This window comes from Leptonychotes weddellii, chromosome 6 (assembly GCF_054177405.1).
Source record: "Leptonychotes weddellii isolate Sample4059 chromosome 6, ASM5417740v2, whole genome shotgun sequence".
Classification (NCBI taxonomy): domain Eukaryota; kingdom Metazoa; phylum Chordata; class Mammalia; order Carnivora; family Phocidae; genus Leptonychotes; species Leptonychotes weddellii.
Genome location: NC_138374.1, coordinates 106,366,269 through 106,388,989, shown reverse-complemented (window position 1 = coordinate 106,388,989; position 22,721 = coordinate 106,366,269). Strand labels below are relative to the sequence as shown.

Here is a 22,721-nt window from a genome sequence, read left to right as displayed (position 1 = left end):
ATTTGACTGCTGTGTACCAGAATCTAAAAGACAGATATGATCACCTCTATGCCTACTTTTTTTCCTCATACAGGACCTCTAGGCCCTGATGAAAGACAGGCTTTTGACTTCTAAAAACGAGGACAAGATATTAGACAGTGATGAACTCATCAGAGATAATGCTATCCTGGAAAGCTACTTGCTGGCCAATCACTTACTGGCAATGCTCCTTAACTTGCTTCCTTTAAGCCATTACATTATACTTATCAGTGTCAGAATTTGTAAGTAAAATGTGGGAATGTGAATTTTTTTGAGCATAGATTATAATTTTTTATGAAACAAATTTGTGCCTCTTTCCTAAAACAAATACTGAGTACTACCACATTCTGGGTACTGTACTAGGCATTCAGAAGGCAACCAGTGATGTTTTTGAAAATCCCTGCCTTCATGGAGCTTAGAGGAGGCTGACAGGTAATCTTGGAATTTGATCCATTGTGATATGTGCTGTGAAAGAGCAGCACACCGTGGGAGTGTATAGTTAGGCCATCTTGCCCATCTTTAAAGTCTGAGAGGGATTTTTGGGGGAGTCCACATATGAGCAGGATCCTGAAAAGTATGAGATTCAAATTAGCAAGGTCAAGTGAAGAGAGAAGGGAGGCAGAGAAGGGCAGTTCTATCAAGTATGTGGGGAAACTTGGGAGTGAAAGAAGAGCCTGGGTATATATTGGAAGTATTATAACACTTTGTATAAACCGGTAATACTATCTTAGAAATTACCAATCCTTGGGAGAAGATATTTGCAAACGACATATCCAATTAAGGGTTAGTATCCAAAATACATAGAGAACTTATATAAATCAACACCCCAGAAACAAATAATCCAATAAAAAATGAGCAGAGGTGCTTGGGTAGCTCAGTCAGTTGAGTTTCCAACTGTTGGTTTCGGCTCAGGTCATGATCTCATGGGTTGTGGGATCAAGCTCCACATCAGGCTCTGTGCTCAGTGGAGAGTCTCCTTGAAGATCCTCTCCCTCTGCCCTTCTCCCCGACTCTCTCTCTCAAATAAATAAATAAATAAATCTTTTTAAAAATGGGCAGAAAACATGAACAGACATTTCTCCAAAGAAGACATCCAGATGGCCACAGACACGTGAAAAGATGTTCAACATCACTCATCATCAGGGAAATGCAAATCAAAACTACAATGAGATATCACCTCACCCCTGTCAGAATGGCTAATAGCAAAAACACAAGAGAGAAGTGTTGGCGAGGATGTGGAGAGAAAGGAACCCTCTTGCACTTTTGGTAGGAGCTGGTGCAGCCGCTGTGAAAGACAGTATGGAGGTTCCTCAAAAAGTTAAAAATAGAGCTACCCTACAATCCAGCAATACCACTACTGGGTGTTTACCCCAAAACTACAAAAACACTAATTCAAAGGAATAAATGCACCCCTATGTTTATTACAACATTATTTACAATAGCCAAGTTATGGAAGCAGCCCAAGTGTCCACCAATAGATGAATGGATAAAGAAGATGTGTATAAATATATATTGGAATATTATTCGGCCATAAAAATGAAATCTTGCCATTTGCAACAACATGGATGAAACTAGAGAGTAATGCTAAGAGAAATACACCAATCAGAGGCAGACAAATACCATAGGATTTCACTCATATGTATCATTTAAGAAATAAAACAAATGAACAGAGGGGAAAAAAAAGAGAGGCAAACCAAGAAACAGACTCTTCACTCTAGAGAACAAACTGATGGTTACAGGAGGGGAGGTGGGCAGGGGGATGGGTTAAATAGGTGATGGGGATTAAAGATGCACTTATGATAAGCAGTGGGTGATGTATGGAAGTGTTGAATCACTATATTATACACCTGAAATTAATATAACACTATATGTTAACCATACTGGAGTCAAAAAACTTTTTAAAAAATTTTTTGATAAAGTAAATATAAAGGATAAAAATTTTTTTTTTTTTTAAGGAACTACCATTCCTGATTTGTAGGGAGTAATCAGCAGTTTATCTTGGACAATTAGTAAAAGCTATTTTTAGTTTTTAACAATGCTTTTTCGGGGGTCTCTGATTCTCTTAACTGTACAGACTATTTGCATATTAAACATACAAAGGAATTACTATACTATTTTATACCCCAGTCCCTTTCATCTCTTGATCTTTTCACTCTAAAGATCTAGGGGGATAATGTGGCAAACTTCATTAATAATTAACCTCAGTCATCCATTTAACTAAAAGGTAGTGACTTGTCCAAAGTAGTATTCTAAAAAATATCAAAGTTAATTCTAGTTCTCAGAAACATTCTCCTTCCTTTAGGAATGTTTCACTGCTTTGAAGCTAAAGACTAGAAGAATATATAGTCTTTATGTGTTGAGAGGAGCAACAAAGATAGAAAATAATTTTCAAATGATTTTATGAGGTTTTACTGTCATTCACCTGAATTTGGAGAAGAATGAAGGGGAGAGGCTTAAATAAAAGAGGAAAGAATAGGAGACAGGAGGAGTCGATTCCCTCCCTTTAACCTAATGGTCAGAGTTGTTAATAGACCTGACCTGGCTTTCTGGGCTTTGTTTGCACTAGCAAAGACCTAGAACTTTATTTAGGTTAGACTCCCAGCAGCAGGTATTCAAAATTGCAAAACAAACGGTGTTTAGTAGTCTTCTAAAAGTTTCTGTAAAGGGAACCATATTGTATCTATATGCTATTTGTGTTCTATGACATTTAAACCGGTTGCCCCCTAAAATTCAGTAAATATTGCCATATCCTTACAAATACCAGTTTTCTTTATTAATATATTTTCTTTTGTTAACTCAGTTTCATTGACAAATGTTTTTCCTGTTTGTTTTCTTCTGCCTTTTGATTTATTCCTCATTTGAAATAGTCTCCAAATCCATTGTGTACTTTTTTCTTTTCAACTTTTCTGAGTTACTAGATCCACTTTAGTGTTTTTATACAATTATAATTATCATCTATCACCACTAACTTATTTCTCAGTTTTGAAAATTCTCAAAATTCCTTTATGCACTTTCTTAATATCTTCATCACAGTAACCTTAGCCATTTGAGATTTATTTAAAATAGGATCTTATTAGCTTTTTTCTCAAGCAAATTGTTAATCTCAGTCCTGTAAATTTTATACTCCTCTAGTCTTTCTTGATAGCCTGTTTCAGTTTTTAGTGCTCACAGTTAAATATAGTATTTCTGTAATCAACTTTTTAGATTATCATTAGAGGTCAGTTTCTTTTTTTTATAATGTTGGAGTTCTGCATTATGTGGTCCAACTGATCTGTGTATACTAAATCCTTTGATAAACACCTTTTTGCCATTTCTTCAGTATAAAGTAATTTCGCCTTTGGCATAAGGCTTTTAATATATGTGTAGTGATTTTATTGTTCCTCTCTGAACCTTTTTAGTGTTCTCAGTTATATTTTGAAATTGGAGACCATACTGCTTTAATAGGAATCTGATAGCATAATAGAAGGCTTAATTTTCACCTGTTAGAAACATTTGTTCCTGACACATTTTATTGAGCCAGTATTTTCATTAATCTTTATCAGTGTTTGGCCCCTAGTGGGGTAGTAACTTGCAATTATCCATATTGATCTTCATTTTGTTTTGCTGTATTACTTCATTAATATTTTGAGGTCCCTTGTGTATGTTTGTTTGAGTGAATTAGCAACTGTGCCCAACCTAGATTGTAGGACCTTCTACAAAATTAATGCATGTATTCTCAATTCCTTCATTCAGGTTAGGCAAAGGTATTAAGTAACACGGTTTTATAGAGTGATTCTCTTTAAGCTGATCATGAGTCCCTGAGTTTGGAATGTAATCTTGCATCCTTTTGTGTATATTCATTCTTTCTATCTATCTAAACATTCACATATACAGCTGTTGGTTCTTCCCTGACTTCAAGTTGCTGTGCCAGAAAAATAGGGAGGGAGTGACTCGAATGGCCTCTTTGACATTAGACCTAGTTATCAAAAAGGCAAATGTGATAACCCAGAAAGGTTGGCACAAGGCAAAAAAAAAAAAACAAAAGCAGGTCTAATGCCAGTGCTTGACTGAGAGAGAGCCTACGTGGTATGGCCTTGGACTTTGAAATCTTTCATCTAGAACCTGGATCCTACCTGTCAGTTTGTTGATTAAACTGAAATTTCATTTTAGACAAAATGTGAGGTTTATTTAAGGAAGCCAGACGTCATAATGTGTTTTCCTTGTCTACATGAGTCATTCTTTCGCAGAAGGAAATTAACAAGTTATCTGACATATTTCGTTGAGACATACAGATTGCTCCTTAGTATCCCATGTTTTTCTAGATTATTGAAAGTATTTTGATAACTTGTGTTAATATTTTCTTATATAACTTTCATGGTTGCTCTTAGAAAACCATAGCATTTGGCATTTAACCCACAGTCTATATTTCACTTGCTTGAATATCAATCTGATTTTTATAGAAGGGAGATTGTTTGCTAAAGCATGTGAATGAACTACTACCTTTTTAATATATTCATAAGATCAGTAAGTAATTTATTATGTTAGATGATTGTCATACAATGCCTTGAATTGGAAGTTTGTTTTTTGTCACTTGAAATAGAAGCATTAATGGAGCAAGTACAGAGAAAGCTTTTTAAAAGTTAATATAGGACATTATATGTGTGTTTTTATATTTACTAATTTGCATAGTGAGACAGCCTAAAATGTAGGCTCTAAGAAGAGCCTCTTTTTTCCAGCCTGTTCATTTGAGGCACCTAGCATCTCAGGCTATTATCATTTCCTGCTTGGATTACTGCAGTTACTTTATAAACTGCCTCCTACTAGTCCTTCATTCCTATCCTTACTTGTACACCAGAATGATTTTATCATTTCTGTGCTTGAAATATTTTACTGAGTCCCCATTGCCTTCAGGATAAAGTTAAAACTCCTTAACGGTTTTTACAAGATCTTGCCTGATTTTGCCCTTGCTTACTCTCCTGCTTTATCTCTTAACCACTTTACACCTTTTATTCTGTTCCCTTAATTGTGTCATTATCTCTTGCCTCTGGGCCTTTTCACTGTAAATACTGTTCTTCTTCCCCCCCCCCCCACTTTACCCCCTTCCTCTTTCTTATTCTAGATTCTTCATATTTCAGTTTAGCAGTCACTTATTCCAGGAAGTCTTCTCTTATCTCCCAAGTCAACATTAGGTGCCCCTTTATACTTTATTAAGCCTCTGAGTTCAGGAAACACATTTGTCTTATTCAGGCTTCATTCTTATTGCTTAGTATTTACTGAATAAATTAATGTATAGTTAGTACTTCTCAGACTTTTCCACTGACAGCATAGAGAACATCTGTCTCTTGTGAATACACAAAGATCCTTGCTAAAAGCAGGAAGGTTTCTTAAAGCTCTGCGTTTATTTTTTAAATTTCAGAAAATTTTATTTTGCTTTATTATCAATTTAATTATATATTTCCCTAAATCTCCAACTAAAATAGACACTATTGAAAGATGTGTCGATCTACACATTTTATTTTTCAATTTCATCATTCCATTGCTTATCTTTTCTCTTTCTGGTTGGCAGTTTCTTTCTTCAGCTATATGATTAACGCTGATTTTGTTTTTGCAGCACCACCCCTTATTTTATAGAATATTTTAGGTTGAGGTTATTATGTCCTTTAATGACTCGAAATTTGCATTTATGGACTCTGAGAAACAAACTGGGGGTTCTGGAGGGGAGGGAGGTGGGGGGATGGGTTGGCCTGGTGATGGGTATTAAGGAGGGCATGTACTGAATGGAGCACTGGGTGTTAGACGCAAACGATGAATCATGGAACACTACATCAAAAACTAATGATGTAATGTATGGTGATTAACATAATAAAATAAAAAAAATAAATAAAATCTCTGAAGACCAAGATTCCAACTGCTTCCTACTTGATTCTGCCCCAGCACTGCCATGCTTATTCAGTGGCTTTTGAGTAACACTGCAGCTGAAAGTAGAGGAATGTGTTAGAGCTCTTTTGCAAAGCTTTTAGGGTAATTTTCTTTAAAATTTCAAATATCTTTGCTATCATTATATCTGATATATATGTGTGTGTGTGTGTGTGTATGTGTAAAGGTAGAAGTAGATCACTTTGAAAACAGAGCTCCACATTTTTTATTCAATATGCATTGAGAATGCAAGTTAAGGATTAACTAATCCTTAACTTCCAAATTGCTGCATGGAAGTAGGGGCACCATATGATGTTGAGCCCCTATCACCACTAACTAAGGTGTGTTGGACCTGTTTAGTGATAATAAGAAATCCTTACTGTGGACTTTTGATTACATACGTATGTATTCAGATATGGTAAATCCGTGTCTTAAACTGTATAGTGTTTTTGGAAAAGGCTGTGTCTTCTCAAACTGGATCAAGTTTAGGGTGAAGAAAGATGTTTTTAAGATGAACAAAGGATGTTTTAATCACTCCAGGAAGAGAAGTAGAGAGACCGACATCACCAAGATGAGGGACTAGGAAATCCCAACACTCATGCCCCGACAAGAACAATGATTAAACAACTACTGATGAAAATAGCATTAGGACAGTTCTAGAATATAGTGGAGAAGCTGAAGCTGCAGCCATCCAGTGGAGCACACAAACTGAGAAGAGCCACATAGAAAAGCATAGGAAGCATTTTACCTGCATCACCCCATCCTCTAGTTTAGCAGAGCTCGACACCAGGAGAGATCTCCTTGGCTGTGACCTCCCCTCGGGGGAAAAGAAGAGCAGGAAGACTTCAGCAGCTTTCACCACTGCCAGTGAGGAACCTGGTAGTCCTTGCCACTGTCATGGACACCCTCAGTCTTTGCCACTGGGGACCTCCAAAATCTTTGCCAACACTGACCCCAGCTGATGAAGCTGCCTGGAATTTACCCCACTGTGCCCCGTCGGAGTGGTCACCCCTGCATCTCTCCCCTAGCCCCCAAGAATAGAGCTACCTCTTGGCTCCCACCCTTCCCAGACTGGAGTCACCACAACCTCCCCCACTTGCCTATCCTGGTGCTGCTCTGTTCATGTGCCAGATTTTGGCTCCACAGACATTCCACATGTACGGGGACACTGGTGCTGCGGCCGATCTGTCTGTACCTGCACCCTAGGCATTGGCACTGCCGTGTATGTGCCGGGCACATCCATGTCCTGGACACGGATGCCACTGCTGTAGTCATGGGTGCCCCAGGACCAAGAGATACCCTTGACTACAGCCCTTCCTTCCCCCCCCCCCCCCGGGAGAAAGGACAGCAGGAAGAGCCCAGCAATATTTGAAATTATCCAGTGAGAAAAAAAAAAAAGGATGAATAACAGTGAAGAAAGTCTATAGGATTTATGAAACCATCAAGGGAAACAATATATTTGTTATGGGTGTTCCATATGGAGAAGGGTGGGAGGTGGGGGGAGTTCAGAAAGCTTATTTAAAGAAATAATGACTAAAAATTTCCAAATCTGAGTAGGGAAATGGACATCGAGATTCATGAAGCTCGCATGTTCCCAAACAGGATCAACCCAAGGAAGACTTCACTGAGATACATTATAATCAAATTGTCAAAAGTCAAGGACAAAGAGAATTTTGCACACAGGAGGAGAAAAGCAACTTGTCAGCTACAAGAGCACTCCCTCCCCCCCACCGTAGGATGATCATTAGATTTCTCAGCAGAAACTTTGCAAGGCCAGGGGAGAGTGAGATGATATATTCAAAGAGCTTAAAGAAAAAAACTCTGCCAACCAAGAATACAATACCTGAAAAAAATATTCTTTAAAACTGAAGACAAGATAATATTTTTCTTGGACAAGCCAAGGGAGTTTGTCATCACAAGATCTACTGTACAAGAAATACTTTAGGGAGTTCTTTAAATTGAAACAAAAATTCACTAAGTATCAACATAAAAGTATATATGAAAGCATAAATAAAAATTTTGTTAATGGGTACATTATATAAAAAGCAAACTCTGACTTTAAGAACACAAATGGAAGTAAAAGTGTAGAGTTTTTGTATGCAATTGAAGTTAAATTGTTAACTTAAAATAGATGATTCTACTACATGGTATTTTATGCTAGCTTCAAGCTAACCACAAACATAAAACCTGTAATAGATACACAAAAGATAAAGAAAAAAATGAAAGCAAATTACTACAAAAATGATCAGAGAGCAAAGGAAGCCAGTAAGGATGGAAGATAGGGACAAAACATCTGAATAATAGAAACAATAACAAAATTTCCATAGTAAATCCTCACCTGTCAATAATTACTTTTAATGTAAGTGGATTAAACTCACCAGTCAAAAGACATAGAGTGGCTGAGTGAATAAAAAGACAAGATTTATCAATATGCTATTGACAAGAGATTCACTTTAGATTTAAACACACACACAGGCTGAAAGTGAAGAGATGGAAAAATGTGTTTCATGCAAATGGTAAGCAAAAAAAAAGCAGGAATGACTATACTTACATCAGACAAAATAGACTCTAAAACTGCCTCTCAACCCAAGTTTCATTATATAATGATAAAAGAGCCAATTCAACAGAAAAAAATAATCATAAATATATACACACACTTGTGTATTGTTAGCAGGTATGTGAATTGGTACAGCCATTATGGAAAACAGTGTGAATTTTCTTTAAAAAATGAAAAAACTACCTCATGATCCAGCAAACCCAATTCTGGGTATATATCCAAAGGAAACGAACCCAAATCATCTGCACTTCGATGTTCGTTTCAGCCTTATTCATAATAGCCAAGATATGGAAACAACCTAAACATCTATCAGCAGATGAATTGATAAATAAAATGCTGGTGTATATATACAATGGAATATTACTCAACCTTAAGAAAGAAAAAAATTCCTGCTATTTGTGACAATATGGATAAACCTGAAGGACATTATGCTAAGTGAAATAAGCCAAACAGAAAGACAAATACTGCATGATGTCACCTATATGTGAATCTAAAATTGTCAAACTTGTAGAAGCAGAGAATACAATGGTGGTTGTCAGGGGCTGGGGGGTAGGGGGAGATGGGAAGATGTTGGTATAAAGTTTCAGTTAAAATAGATTAATCCGTTCTGGAGATCTAATGCACAACAATGTTACTAAAATTAACTGTACAAGGTATCTTGACGTTGCTAAGAGAATAAGTTTTAAGCATTCTCACCACAAAAAGAAAAAAAAAATATGTGAGGTGATAGATATATTAATTACCTTGATTGTAATTATTTTACAATCTACATGTATATCAGATCATCAAGTTGTACCTTACACATATATAATTTTCAGTCATTTTACCTCAGTAAAGTTTGAAAAAAATGTATAAGAACAAAAAAAATTTTAAAGAACTAGTACTGACATAACATTAGAATATAGGAGGAAGGTGGTGTCTCTCTAAGATACTAGAAAGAAACCAATTTGCATTTATCAGAATTTGATGGCCTAGAATTAAAGCCTGAAATAAGCATATCTGAAACTCATTTGACATCATAAATTGGCTTTAACTAGAAGATTCTTCTGCAGTTGGTGTTGACTTTTCAAAATCTTATTTATAGTAGCTCAGCAATGAAGATCTTACTGAAAAGGAAGAGCAGAGAATCATTGGCAAAGTAAAGGACAGAAAGAAGTGACCCTCTATTTGCTTGTACCATTTATCACTCAGATAATTTTGGAGGAATTCATACACATCGAATGGAAATTTTGAGGCAGTTAACCCTCATTTGTTGTTCAAAAGAATGACTCTGCTTTGCTCTGTGCAGATTTGCCAGGAAAATTAGGTTTGTCTTAATGTAAGCTTCATTGGAATTGTAATTTGAAGCCTCAATCAAGAGCATACTTGAAGAAAAATAACTTCCAGAGAATGTTTGACAGTTTTTATGTTAAGTATTTGGTTTAAATATATTATGTTTGTTAAGTGCATGCTAAGTATATTATTATCACGTCTAAGTATGAGGCATATGGTTTAAATATATTATGCATTTGGTTTCCATACTTAATAAATGTTTGGGATTTTTTTTCCAGTTTTCTTAAAGACTGATTTAGGATTTTTCACTGTTTTGATATTCGAATGAAATTTCAATTTATTACATGGTACTTATAGGAAATATTGGTTCAATCTATTGATGGTTTGACATTTGAAACAAGTTGGGTATCATCGGTTGTCTCAACCTTGTCACGTGACTTTCTCCCAGAGGGCAGTTTTGTTTGTAAGATTTTAGGCACTGTCCCACATCGCTGCCATCTGTGCCTTCCCCTCTCATTGTCCCTTGAAGTTACTCAGCAGGGAATTATGTCACTTATGACTAAATGCTTTTTTCGTTTTTTACTGATTTTTTTAATGAAATCTAAAGTTAATAGTTATATATTATTATATTCCTTTCTTGACTTACATATGTCACCTTTCCAGTTTTGTGTTATTTATATCCTAATATAAAAATTTCAAGGAAGGTTTTATTTGTGGAAGCAACTGAGATATTATACAAGGAGATTAAGTATATCAAATTAATATTTTATTTTCCTGCATTGTTTCTTAGAAATACTGATAGTTCTCTATTTTATGTCCAAACCAGAGCAACACAAATTGTGGAATTTTTCTGATTAGAATATCAGAAAAAAATTATTCAGGACTTATTAAATAGTAAGCAAGTATTTCTTTTAAAATGAAAGTTGACTTCTTGTATAGTTCACGTTTTGTTCAAGAGATAGAATTACATCTATTAAATGAATTATTAAAGTCTCCATGACATGTAGTTAGAGGACTAGTGTTTCATGCCAAGTTCTTAAAGACAGATCAGCAATACAGACCTCATAATACAAATTGTAAGTGGTTCTCTTTAATTGTTCTTCTTTAAAGAATTATAAGAAGCATGGGTACTTTTTAATTTAATTTTGCATTTACAATATAAAAGAATAGTTTTGTAAAATTTATTATAATTTACAGATGTAAATCTAGCATTTGTAATTAATTTGTTTTGATACAAATAAACTTTTGAGAAGAGCACAAATAATACTGAAAATACAAAAGCTCAATATATAAATATCTCCCTTATACTTATTTTTGTGTTTATCCTAGTATTTTTCTCATAAAACTTAAGTAGAAAATGTTTTCTCCGTGACAAAATGGGAAGTAGAATTTAAGTGAATTGTGCAATACATTCAGAGTCAAAATGGATTTGCTCCTGCTTTTACTTTTTAAGACTATCATTTCATCATTTTCTTCCTATGAACAATTTATCTGTAGAAATTAAAATGAATTGTATTACTGTTATTGAAACTTGAATTTTGACAAAAAGTAGGTTTTTCATCTTTGTAAATATATATATATATATTCCTTTCTAAATGTATAGTAAAGATAACTATAAAGCCAGTTAACTATATGTAACATAAGTAAGTAATCCTTAATCTTGGAAAAGCTGAACTTCTTGTATTTCCTGGTGAGATATTACACCTTTTTATTTTGCAGTATAATCTTCATATACTTCATATAGGGGATCATGTAGCTCACAGAGACCTGATAGGACTATATACAGACTGTATATATTTTTAATGAGCATTACTAATGAATATCAGACTTATTATTCTATAGGATACATTTAGTTTTTAACTTTTCAGACATGGCATTTAATAAATTTAATAAAAGGATGTACCATTCATTTTGGTTTCTAAGCATACTTCTATAATTTTAGCATATTTAGGAAGGAATCTTGAATAGAAAAAATTATTCCAGTTTTTTTCCAGTTTTATAATTTATATATTTACTTTGAGAAAGCTTGAATCAGTTGCTATTTTTTAACATATATAGAATCTAAATCTAAAAATATTTTCTCTTAATGTATATAGTAAGCTCTATTACTTTGATCACATAGCTTTCCCTTATATTTCATGTTGCAGGTTGGCATGTAAGGAAGCCGTATTGCTTGATGTTTAAGAACATGGGCTCTGGAGTCAGAATGTCTGGATTCAAATCCAGGTTCTACCATTTCCTATATTTGTGACCTTAGACAAGTTAATTAGTCTCTGGGCCTCAGTTTACTAATCTAAAGATTAAGATGATGTATAGTACTTACCTATCATAAAGTTGTTTTGACCATTAACTTTTAAAATGAGAGAGATTACAACAATGCCTGGCAAATGGGAAACCATAGGGATTAGTGTTTGACATTTTGGCTCAAGAGTCATTGTGCCTGCCTTCAAACCAAGACTCTATCACTGAATAATAATTTTAAGATCTTGGAAGTTCTGCTTGACTCTTCCTGAGCCTCAATTCCCATATTTGTAAAATTTGTAAAATTAGTGAAGAATCAGCTGGATAATGCTTGTAACTCCTAAATGTAATGCTTAAAACGAGCAAAGGGGAGAAAAGAGAGAGAGAGAGAGGCGAACCAAGAAACAGACTCTTAACTATAGAGAACAAACTAATGGTTACCAGAAAGGGAGGTGGGTGGGGGATGGGTGAAATAGGTGATGGGCATTAAGGAGAACATTTGTTGTGATGAGTCCCGGGTGTTGTATGGAAATGTTGAATCATTGTATTGTACACCTGAAACTAATATTATAGTGTATGTTAACTAAATGGAATTTAAATTAAAAAAAAAAAACAGCCCTTGGCAAATAATAAGCACTCTTAAATATTTGATGTTGCTAATATTATTATTATTTGGTCTTGGTTTTATTGTTTATCACATGTAAATTTTACAAGTTTGGATTATGGGAAAATAATGCATTAGTGAATTCTGAGTTATTGATTAACTCAAATTCGGATTCAGCAAATTAAATTCTTCAAATGCATAATATTAACCTAAACTAATTATCTGTTTGCTATTAAATAGATTTTGAAGCTTCTCCTTAAAAGGTAATAGGCATTTTACAATAGCGTTTACTTGCTTGCAGTGGCTAATCTAGAATTTTGGGAAAGAGTAGGTTTATGTACAGATAATTTAATTATAATCCTAGAAATACCTATGCAGACTGGCTTTATAAGCAGGTTCATAATATAAATAAGATTTTAGGTATAACTTCTTATACTGAATGAAAATATATTTTCGGGCGCCTGGGTGGCTCAGTCGTTAAGCGTCTGCCTTCAGCTCAGGTCATGATCCCAGGGTCCTGGGATTGAGTCCCACATCGGGCTCCCTGCTCGGCGGGAAGCCTGCTTCTCCCTCTCCCACTCCCCCTGCTTGTGTTCCTGCTCTCGCTATCTCTCTCTCTGTCCAATAAATAAATAAAATCTTTAAAAATATACATATATATTTTCTATAGTGAGATCTAAGTGTAATTTTATTTTGTTTTTTTTTTTTGATGGTGTATAACATTCATGTCTTTAATTTCAGTGTATTTCCTATTGCAGTTTTATGCATAAGTAGGCTTTGTCAAATGTTTTCATGCCTAGAACTGTTTCTGGCCAACTTAGGTATCATGTCATTTCTTATTTTAATTCTGAGATAAGGATGAAAAATAGAAGTCTGAAGATTTTTAATGTTTTCTTTTAGAAAATGTTTTTTTCTTGTCTACAACCATATTACTGTTTTAAAATTTAAATACATAAAATATTTTCAAAGAATGTAGAAAATGAACATTTAGGTGATGGATAAGAAAGGAGTTGTGTGACTAATATATTTATGTTAAGCGTCTTTCTCCTTTTTCTGATGGGGAAAGATTTTTTTGTTAAAAATTTGTCCAAAGTCACAGTATATTTGTCTAAAAACTTGTAAAATAAGATTTACCCATCATGTGCCAGTTTGGTTTGTATTTAGTCCGTGAAATCTTTCATGTGGAGTAGGATGAACAAAAGGAGGAAAACTCTCAAATCTTGTATAATTAACCCAACCTTCACGAGAGCACTATACTCATACTTCCCTTTCTTTACTAGGCATCCACACTGAAATAGTCTGACATTTCTAATGTAATATGTCAAAAACTAAACTCATTATCTACCTCTCTCTTTCCAATTCCCTCTTAGCCCTCATGCCCTAAACTATATCTCTTACCCTTTATATTTTTTCATTTTGGTTCATGGCATAACCATTAACTCATTCACACAAACTAGAAACTTTAGAATTATCTTCAGCTTCTCTTTATCTTCATCTTCTAATCGATTAGGTTATTATCTGTTTTCCTTGAACAAAAACCAGAGTTCACCCCTCTTCTCTGTCACCACTGTTACTTCTTCATTTAAGAACTCCTACTCTTAATCAGGAAAAACAAACAGCGTTGCTGGAGAGGAAGGAGGTGGAGGGATGGGGTAACTGGGTGACGGGCATTAAGGAAGGCAGGTGATATAATGAGCACTGGGTATTATATACAACTGATGGATCACTGAACTCTACCTCTGAAACTAATAATATATGTTAAAATTAATTGAATTTAAATTAAAAAAAAGAACAACTCCTGCGTTGCCACCAATCACTCCCTACCATATTTCAGTTTTCTAAATGTTTTAAGCAATACAGTTCTGCAAATACAAAATCTTTAGGATGGTATTCAAGTTTCTTTGATATTTTGGATCTTGCTTTTATCTCCAGTCTCAGCTCCTCTGGTATATTCTAGATCTTCCCTGAGCACACATTCATTCATTCATTTACAGATGTTTATGTAACGTCAGCTCTGTGGCATTGTGCTAGGTGCTTTGAGAACGTGGAGGCGAATAAGACCGACATGACCACGACCCATTAGTGTTTCTAGAATGCCAGGCACATTTTGTGTCTTTTACTATGCTATTTCATCTGTCCCTTCACTATTTGATAGTTTATTAATCTTTCATACCCTACTCAAGTGTTACCTCCTTTCTGAAGCATTTGTCACGTCCCCAGGTGGCATTTCTTTGTGTTCCAGTAATACTTTCTATTCCTGCCTCTATTATAGCACTTACTGTGTTGTATTTGTTTATAGTTGATTCCCCCCCCACCCCAGGTTAAATTTTCAAATGCAAAGGAGGGAGATGAAAAGAGAAACACAGAAATAAGGACTGAGACATGACATAGGAAGAGGCAAGGAGAGGAGAGAAGGAATACAGGAGGAGAAGTATGAACAGTAGTTGAAAGCACAGACCCTGTAACCAGACACGGTTTGAATCCTGACTCTTCCACTTGTAAGCTGGGCACATAGTTTAATGTCTCCATATCACAATTTATAATGAGGATAGTAGTCTGATTGTGAAGATTTAAAAAGTTAATATATGTAAAGTACTTAAAACAGTCCTTAGTACGTAATATATGGTATACGTATTTTTTGCTATTTTTGTTAGCAATAATTAGCTTTTTTAAGTGAGGTGAGCTATGTTTTCTCTCATTTATTAGTCTTTTAAGAGATGGGAGATTTTCAGGTTGCATATTATCTAACCCTGTGTGTTCACTTAAATGCATCAAATTTTCAAGTGTATTTGGGACCTGGGCTAAAGGGGGAGCTCCTATACATATGTGCTTACAGTGTAATATTGAATATAAGTTTACTGAGCATTTTGCCTTTTATACCAGGTCCTGGCCTGCTTCTGACTTTCCTAGCTATAAGAATTGCTGAAGATAATTCTTCTGTTTTTATTTTTACCTCCTCCTTCAGGCTTGATGCATACCACTGTTTTTGGTAATGTAGCTTAGATTTTTAAGTTAAAATACTGTTCTCTTTCCTGACTATTCTCCAACCTGAAAAATGAGACAGGGTTAATGTCTGGGCATGACTTCTTGTTTCTAGTAGCAGGATCTGTTCCTCGGCCTGATATTTAGACTGCATTTCTGTTCAGTCTCTCCCCTTTTCCTTCACAGTGTCACTCTGCTCCATCCTCTACCATAATACTGTTGATCCAGCTTTGAATAGACTGTAACGTCCTAGCAGTTCTACACCTGGGATGGCTGACTTTCACAAATAATGAAAAGCTAGGAGATAAAAACAGTCATCATCGGACTGGTTGGTGACTTCATTTTAAACAAATGAGTTTAGATGCTAATTGCTGTGGCTCTTCTGATTAAAGCAAGAATCTTGGAGGAGATGACATCTTAGTTGCTGCTTGAGCAGTGGAAGAAGGAAGAGTAGATTGTAGGTTGTAGAGGATATTTGAGGCTTAGGATTCATTCTCATCTATGGATATCCCTTGAGGCATGGGGGATAAAAAATTTAGTTCCTGTATAACTCCAAATGACTGGTATAGTGACAAATAATGCAAACGTTGAAAGAGAGATTGCTGAGGATTGAAGGAGTTGTAGATTTTGGTTGTTGCTGTTCTCACTGTACAAAGTCTTCATGTATTCTCTTGAGATCAGATTCTCTTGAGAATCTGGTTTATCATAACAAAGTTTCATTGAGTTTCTGGAATATACGGTGATTTCCTGTCTCTGGACCTTTGCACTTGCCATTTCTTCTGGCTGGGATAGTGTTAACTTGCTAATTTTTAATAATTCTTAGAATATAATCATGGGGTCCATAACTTTCAGAAAAGCCTACTGGATCCTTCAACACTGGCTTAAGTGTTTCTGTAACTCATAGTCCCTGTTCTTCCTACTCTTAGCCTTTGTTACGCCATGTTGTAAGTGCCTTCACCAGACCGTTCATGGAAGACAGGGACTGTGTATGTGGTAATGCCTGCTGGTCCAGGATATTTGTTGATTGAATGAATGAGTGGGATATGGTAGAGAGCAGACTTGATCATTCCAGGCGAGGAGAAGAAGATGAACAAAGACAAGGTGTGTGGTAATGCATATAGCCAATTCGGAGGCAGTGGGTGGAACCATTTGATTAGAGTGTAATATTGAAAAGAGAGGCTGGAGCTTTGAATACCACGTTAAGAAGTCCAGAGTTTATTAAATAAAATGGCCATTGAAGCTTTTAGAGATAAGAATAATAATAAATGTTCTTATAAATTTGGCTAAGTAAGATACCTGTGCATGGGAAATAATTTTTTCTAATTCTTGTGCTAAAATTTTTGTAATACTCTTAAATGGACTAAATATGTAACTGCCTATTTTATAAACTGTCTTTTAAGATTGCTCCAACATAATTTATACAGACACTTTTAGATTTGAATAAGTACTGTTGAATGAATTGAACAGCTCATTAAACTGTGCAGTTTGTTTTTCTTATAAACCTATGTAAACTATGACAATTAAAAAGTATAATTCAACTAAGGCAGTAATCTAACATATGTGTAGGGGTTTCCTTCTTATTTGTAGCTTAAAGGAGAATAAATGCTTACAGATGTGACTTTTTTTTCTCTAGTCTCTCCAGAGGCAGTTGGATTTTTGTCAGCTGTTGGGGTGTTTATTATCTTGATGCTGCTCCTTTTTCTCTATATTAATAAGAAGTTCTGTTTTGAAAATGTTGGCGGGTTTCCAGATCTTGGTTCAGGATACAGTACAAGGAAGAACTCACAAGATAAAATTTGTAAGTATCATCACTGCTTTTATTTGTTCTTTGTATCTATACCATTCTGTTATTTTATTTTTTTAAACATAATATGGTAAGGTTGGTTTTGACATACTGTAAACTAATATTCGAGCCACTTTTCTGTGAGAGTAAAAAAAAAAAATCTATTAAGTAAATTATGTTCAATTATCTTTCTGTTCACAAATTGCAAATATATCACATAAAGATGAATTGCATACTATCAGAAAATGCCATTTTTATTTTTCATATATAAGGTGTGCTTCTGAGCCTGTAATATGAGTAGATATGCTTTAAGAAGGAAGTATCTTTCTTCTCTATATAGCTTAAATCATACTGTCTTTTTTTCCCATATTCCCATAGAAGGCTTTTTGAAAGTATTCACCCTTTTTCTTTACCTGCTGTTGAATTCTCAGCTGATGGATAATTTTATTGTTTGGAGAAAGTAGTTTTCTCTTTTAACTTAGTGTATAGATAAAGTCTGCTTATAAAAATTAGTGTTCCTCTCCCTCCCTTGGTACCATAGGCATGATATCACTTTATATCACTTACTACTACTACGTATTAAGAGAGATGAGGACTGTAATCTTGTTCTTTCTTTCATGAAAAGTATTCTGTGGAGGTTTTTTTTTTTTTATATTATAAGAGTTTTTTATTTGCTGTTTCCAGAGACTGGCTTGTATAAGTGATAGCAGAAGCGAGTTGAGAATTATAAAAGCAAGGTGTTAATTTAGAACAGTATTGCAGAGCATTAGCAGAAAAACCTTGTTCTTTTTTTTTTTTTTTAAAGATTTTATTTATTTATTCACGAGAGACAGAGAGAGAGAGAGGCAGAGGGAGAAGCAGGCTCCCAAGGAGCAGGGAGCCCGATGTGGGACTTGACCCCAGGACCCTGAGATCATGACCTGAGCCGAAGGCAGATGCTTAACTATCTGAGCCACCCAGGCGCCCAAAACCTTGCTCTTCTTGTCTGTGTACTGTGTTGGAGAGAGATTTTTCTCTTACCCTTGGTAACTTAAAAAGTGATAGCATTATTGTTTATAAAAAATCTATTGGTTATTGAATTACATCTGTGACTTCTGCATCAGGAAAGTGTAGTACTTTTGTGAGTTTGATTTAAGTTTAACATTTCTCATACTTCAGTCTTGCTTCTTGATCATTTGTGTAGAGTTGAACTGGTTAAAGATATCTCTCTGGGCAGCCTCCAGGAATCCCCTGGTTCAGCATTTCTGGTTTTTCTCCGGTCTAATGACCCCTTTACACTCTTAAAAATTATTGAAGACCCCAAAGAGCTTTTTTTTATGTGAGTTGTATCTATTGATATGTACCATATTAGAAGTTAAAACTGAGAGAATTTAAAAATATTCTTATCAACTTATTTGTTTAAAAAAAAAAAACCCAATAACTTGTTGTGATGAGCACTGGGTGTTATTTGTAAGTGATGAATCACTAAAATTCTACTCCTGAAACCAATAGTACCCTATATGTTAACTAACTAGAATTTAAATAAGAACTTAGAATGAAAAAACCCCACAAAAAACCCAATAAGCCTATTACATACATGTTAAATATAAGTAACATTTTTTAACTTAAAAAACTATGTATTTTTTTACTCCCCCCCGCAAAATGGTGAGAGAAGTGCCATTGTTTTATATTTTTTGCAAATCCCTTTAATAACTGGCGAAGAAGAACCAGCTGTTATTCTCATGTCTCCTTCTGCATTCAATCTGCCATGTCGCCTCTGGAAAACTCCAGTGTTCATTTATGAGCAAATGAAAGTGAAAAAGTTAAATATCCCCTCACTGTTATTATGAAAATAGTTTTGACCTTGAGGATCCTTTGGAAAGGTTTTGGGAACCGTCTTACTTTTTCTGAGCCTTGTTTTTTTTTCACTTATTAAATAGGAATAATAATATTTTCCTCCTAGAGTTATTGTGAGATCGGGTATGATAAAACTTGTAAATCACAATGCCTTGCATCTAGTAGCCACTCTGCAGGTGTTCACCCTCTGCTCTTTTTTCTATCCTGACCTCTGTGCAAATTGCTTATTTTCCCCTTAGTAGGTGTCTTAATTTGAAATGATATTGGTAGTTTGTTAATAATATAGGGTAGTTCCCCTACATAGACTGTTAATAAATAAACCAGAAGTCCATAATAAAAATCCTTTTTATACTTCTTCTTGCAGGTATAGAATAAAAAACCAATAGTATTTGAGGGGAAAATATTGTCTTGCTGCTGTTCTGATAGCTATGGAGTGGGAAAAAATGTCATTACATTTAAACCAAGTGGTTTGATTTTTTTTTTTTTTTTTTGGAAGAGTCTTTGCTTCAACGTATTTCTTTCAATGCATAATGCATTTACAGAAAGATTAAAAGCCACAATGCAAAATAATAATACCAAGCTCATGAGTAACAACATTTAAGTACATTTTAAATTCAAATCCTAAGTGGTTGATATTTTGAGAAGAGAAAATTCCATTATTGCATCTGTTAGGAATAAGGAATTAGAAAATGGCATTTTTCAAAACTTTCCAGCAGAATCTGCCTTCAGTGTCTTCTCTGGTGGACACAATCAGTAATGCTGTAGAAGATTTAACCACTGCTGTGGGGGAAGTCAGCTACGCTTTCACTGACTCAGTTGCTGAACAGGTAACAAGTATGATAAATGGCTTTCGCCCAGAAGAAGAAAGCTGTGCAGTAGCAGAAGCTGTAGTAGCTACTTCTAAACAAGCAAACGCCGTGTCACCAGAAGTCTCCAAAGACACTACTTGTCAGAAAACACAGTCCAGTGTAGAGCACAGAGCAAATCGAATCAGTTGTCACAATACTTCAGTTTCACAAAAGCAAGATCACGGAATGAATGAAGAAAGAGTATTCAAACATATTAATGATAGGCAACGGACTCTATCAAAATATCAAGAAAGCAGTAATGTCGGTGGTGATTCTTCTTTGAAAGCTCACCTGAGTGATGGTGAGATATCATTTATCAAGCAGAATGCAAGGGCTGGATCTGCTTGTCAAGAACTTGAACATACTGACAGATGTAAAAAAGTTGGATTAGGAATGCCCGATAATGGTAAGAATGATTTAAAGGAGGTAAGATATCAAGAAATGAAAGAAAATCATTTAAAGAAAGCTGAAAAACATATTAAAAGTAAAGGATCCAGAGGGAATGAGTGGTCAGGAAATGAGTGTTCTCCAAAAGATATTTTGGCAAGCAACAGACATATGATACAGAAACCCATTATGAAAGAAGACATACATCCAGCACCAACAGCTAATTCTAAGGATAAGTTACACAGAAAAATCAAAGAACAGAAAAATCCAACAACATCCTACAAAGTGAAAGGAGACATAAAAACAAAGAAAACTGAAGCCATTTCTGCCCAGAAAGGAACAGCAAAGAGTAAAGATGAAAAATATTCTAAGATAATACCAGGAAAAGGTGAGGTCTCCTACTGTGGGTTTGAGTGATAAACTTTTCTCTTGATTTTTTAAATTAAGAAAACATCCAAATTTCCAAACTTTCCTATACATGTCTATATGTCTAATTTAAGATTTTCTTGAATCCTCTTACTGGGAGACAATTTTAAGGTCATTCATTTTTTTTTTTCTGACCATCATTTTGAAAGCATTCATGTTCTTTGTACACTGCTAAATTAAATATTGTCCCTGGTCCCTGCATTATTTGGCTAATTTTTCTTAATGATTGTTTATTAGGCAACCAGAGACTCCATAGCTTTAAGTGGTGTGCATTCTCTAATTGGAGTATATTTAGTGTGCTAAAGTTGAATTTTAAAATTTTATATTTTTGTAACTAACTCCTGAGACCTTTATACTATGTTGCCCTTCAAGTCTATCCCAATAAGAATCTGTATCAAGTGTTTTATATTTTTCCTTTAGAGCAATAGAGGTTTTTTTATTTTATTTATTTTTAAAAATTTTATTTATTCACTTGAGAGAGTGTGAGAGTGTGAGCAGGGGGAGGAGCAGAGGGAGAGGACCAAGCAGACTCCGTGCTGAGCTCAGAGCCCGATGAGGGGCTCCATCCCCCGACCCTGAGATCATGATCTGAACTGAAATCAAGAGTCAGATGCTGAACTCACTGAGCCACCCAGGTGCCCCTAGAGTTTATTTTATTGAATAGCATGCTTCAGGATATGGGCCTATTCACTTAGCCACATATTAAGAATTTTATATGAGTTCTGTGTTTACAATGAGTATACGTGAACAATCTATTATTTTTTATGAGTTCTCTGTGTAGAATTAAGATTCCAACTAATCGTTTATAGTTTTTAACTACAGTATTTGTGACAATTTTCAAAACAATGAGCCGACAGTTATTTGGGTTGGTTGCAGAATTGCTTTGTATGGCTAGTGATTACTTCTGTTAATCCCTTAGTCATTTCCATTTGTTGCTGATCTGATCACAAGGCCAAAAGTACACTGGCTTTTATTTAAAAAAAAAAAAATATATATATATATACATATATATATCTGACATTTTTCTATAAATTTAGATTCTCATAAAAATAACAAAAATCTGAGTGGCGGCAGAAATGAGGAAGACTTTCAGTTCTTCGTGAATTCATACATAATCAAGATCTGCTATTTATCAATTATATGAATGATTTTTAAGTGATATCATAGAGGCTGATCCAGGATGGATAGACTAATTAAAAAGGAAAGCCAGTTTTTGGAAATATGGCCATTTTGGAGTCTGTTCTGCTAGGAGTTTTTTAATTATCCAAATCAGTAGTTTTGGGTAGCCATGGCTTAGTTTTGTTAGCCTTATTATTTGAAGTAGCAAAAATAAACAAAATAGAATACTTATGTTATTCAGAAAATAACAGAATAGGCAGTAGTAATAAAAGCTGCACACATAGCAGTATAGAGTTAATTTTGTTTTGATTTGTTTTCATTCAGAATCATGCTGGTCGCTAGAAAACCCAAGTATCTCTCAGATATTCTAGATTATAGTCAGTACTAAACGTAAACATATTATGTTCTAAAAATCGTTTGAAAATCATTTGACCCATAGATTATTTCTTCCTATAGCTGAATTCTAATATTATTCGTTAATAGTAATATCAGTATTACTAGTACCTGTGTTCTAGGTTCGTTCATAGACCTTACAGGATTTAGAAAGAGAAGGAAGAGTTTCCTTCTATATTTCTGAATGCAGGACTGCTGTAGGTAATATTTTGTGATAGGTGAAGTATGACGGCAGAATTTCTCAGAGCTCTCCTTCCTGCTGCCTTAGAGACCATCACCATGGTAGCCCACAAAATGCTACAGCTCTCAACTGGGTGTCAGAAGGCCCAGGTTCTAGACCAGATCTGCTATCACCTCAGC

The 22,721-nt window shown here is 34.9% G+C and overlaps 1 protein-coding gene across 1 annotated transcript in view; it reads left to right on the top strand.

Annotated features, from left to right (window-relative positions):
* The first annotated feature begins 19,877 nt into the window (after nucleotides 1-19,877).
* Nucleotides 19,878-22,721, top strand: part of SYT14 (synaptotagmin 14) — a 106,178-nt gene continuing 103,334 nt past the window's right edge. Inside the window, exon 1 of the mRNA XM_081824866.1 lies at nucleotides 19,878-20,811. Within this exon, the coding sequence (XP_081680992.1) occupies nucleotides 19,878-20,811 (934 nt within the window). The remainder of the gene's footprint in view (nucleotides 20,812-22,721) is intronic.